The sequence below is a fragment of the Triticum dicoccoides genome, unplaced genomic scaffold, assembly GCF_002162155.2.
Source record: "Triticum dicoccoides isolate Atlit2015 ecotype Zavitan unplaced genomic scaffold, WEW_v2.0 scaffold147244, whole genome shotgun sequence".
NCBI lineage: Eukaryota > Viridiplantae > Streptophyta > Magnoliopsida > Poales > Poaceae > Triticum > Triticum dicoccoides.
In genome coordinates, this window is record NW_021204743.1 from 1 (window position 1) to 2,429 (window position 2,429).

The following is a 2,429-nucleotide window of genomic DNA, read 5'->3' on the forward strand; positions in this document are numbered from 1 at the left end:
TTCAGCAGAAAGAAGCCCAAAAACATCAGGTTCGATACATAATACATCAGTAATAGAAAAGAGAATAAAACCTCTATAACCTCACACTAGTTGAACAAATGTTACAAGGATCAAAACATGGTCAGCCTCTCTCCTGGACTTGAGCACAGGGGGATTTGGTCCACCCAATCTTGGCAGCAGGTTTTGGAGATGTAGACAGAGGAGATCCATCTTCTTCAACATGTGATCCTTGAGGAGCAGGCGCCAGCGCCATTTCCAGACATCCAAACGGCACCATTAAAAACAATACTACTCCCTCCGTAAAGAAATATAAGAGCGTTTAGATCACTAAAGGAGTGATCTTATATTTCTTTACAGAGGGAGTACCATTCATGTGCTTCCACACAGCCCAGAGAATAGCAGCAAGAGACAGTATATATGAAAATGACAACACATGGTAAAGGGCACTCAATCCAAGCTTTTGCTTGATTTTGTTCAACAAAAGACTTTGGTTGCTTGATCATAGCCAAAGAGGTGACACACAAACAAAGAAATTGCGAGGAATTAAAGTGCAATGGGCCTAGATTCCTTACGAAGGCACTAATCCAGCATACTAATTTCAGCCTAGGTTCCTCAATCATTTAAGAACATATCTGAAGTAAAAAAAGAGGGTAGTTTTGTTACCAATTGTACAGCGCTGCCACAGATAAAGACAGACTGGTTTATTTTTCAAATTGAAGGGGAAAATAGTAAGATACTGTTCTGTTCCTATTATACAGTTGCTAATTTCCTCCAGATCCATCAATTCAAGAACCACACCCTAGAAAGCAACAACATTTGGATGATGCAACTTTGAAAGAATTTGTGCCTCCCTCCAAAAGTCTTTGGTCTGTACAAAAATGCAAGTTGGCATTTATATCTAATGAAGATAATATGAATGTGCTCTATCAACCATGTTTCAATTTCAAAAATTCGATTACTATTTCAAAATTTCAAAAAGACATGGACCTCAAAACAGATTCTCCTTCTCAAAACAAAAAAGGGAGAAACAAATACATAACCAGCAGACATGTACAGACTGAATTAACCAAGGAAGTTGCATTTCTGAAATTGAGCCAACAACAAAGCATGCATAATCAAGAAGTAACCAACATGGTCTAACAAAAGGTAATGATTCTCCAAGCAAAGCAACTTTGGAGAAAATGCAAACATTGGGAACTACTGAATCTTCAGTCGGCAACATTTTAAAACCTTCCACCAGAGGCACATTTTCAGTCGGCAACAGCGAATGTTTTGAGAAGAAAACCAAAGTTTTAACATCATCGCCACTGATTAAGCCGGATTTCAATCAATTAAGTTGTAACAAAGCAACTACTGAATCTCAAAAAACGACTGAATCACAGCTAAAGTTTCCTATCAAATTTTTTGTCTGAATGTTACACAGCAACAGAGTTTAAATTTGCCCATGGCGGGGCGACAGAGTTTTCTCAAAACTCTGCAGCCGTCCGCTGCCTCTTCCCCTTCCCGCTGTCAAGCAGGAAGAGGTCAGCGCAGTCGATGGGGACACGCCTCCCGGGTCCAAGAACCTCCATGGCGCGGTAGACCTGGTGGCACGAAATGTTGTGGCCTTCCCTCGGGGGGGAGTCGCCCACCTCCAGGAGGAGCACCCTCTTGGCGGCACCCTGCCGGTGCCGTGGAGACGATGCTGATCCCTGGATGGGGGGCGGAGAAGAGGATGCCGGCCCCGGCGCAGAGGATGCCGGCCCGAGAGACGAGGCCTCCAGGGAAGGCGGAGCAGAGGAGGCCGGCGGCTCCAGGGAAGGAGGCGGAGAGGAGACGGCGCTGCTGCTTCTTGCGCTGCTGAAGACGTCGCAGGAGCGCTGGAGCAGAGGCGGCGAAGACGTCGGCGCTGGAGCAGAGGAGGCGGCCGCGGTCCTTGTTGCGCTGGCGGTCGGTCCCTGTCCCTGGGACCTGGACCTCTTCTTGGTGGCGACGCGCGGAGACGGGTAGACCTTTGAGAGCGCCAGCTCGTCCCCGCCGGCGAGGCGTCCTGCCTGGCCGGGGAGAAGGAGCTCGTGCATGATGAACCCGCCGCGGGGTCCACCCTTGTGCTCCGCCTCCTTGGAGATGAAAGAGAAGGCCTGCTTGGTTCCGATCATCTTGTCGGGGGCGGCTTCGACGGGGACGGGGGCGCGCTCCGACTTCCAGAACCCCCCCGGCACGACCCTGCTTCTTCTTGCATCCGTCGCGGTGAGGGGGCGTACCAGGTTCACGAAGTAGGAGGCACGCTTGCCGTCGGGCGATGTCGCCGGCGGATGGCGCCGCAGCAGATCCTGCGGGTGGTGGCCGTAGACGTCGACTCCGTGGACGAGGTAGGCGGGGAGCATCCAGGTGGGGAATCCGTCGACCCGTCGTCGTAGGAGGTCGAACAGCACCACGAGGCCCGCGTC

The 2,429-nt window shown here is 50.1% G+C and overlaps 1 protein-coding gene across 1 annotated transcript; it reads right to left on the reverse strand.

Annotated features, from left to right (window-relative positions):
- Positions 1-1,252: 1,252 nt before the first annotated feature.
- On the reverse strand, positions 1,253-2,422 carry LOC119343933 (proline-rich receptor-like protein kinase PERK2). The gene has a single exon (XM_037614638.1). The coding sequence runs from the start codon at positions 2,364-2,366 to the stop codon at positions 1,467-1,469; it is 900 nt and encodes a 299-aa protein (XP_037470535.1). The 5' UTR covers positions 2,367-2,422; the 3' UTR covers positions 1,253-1,466.
- Between the last annotated feature and the right edge of the window lie 7 nt (positions 2,423-2,429).

Coding starts and splice junctions, on each gene's coding strand:
- LOC119343933 (XM_037614638.1), bottom strand. CDS start 2,366: ATGCTCCCCGCCTACCTCGTCCACGGAGTCGACGTCTACGGCCACCAC.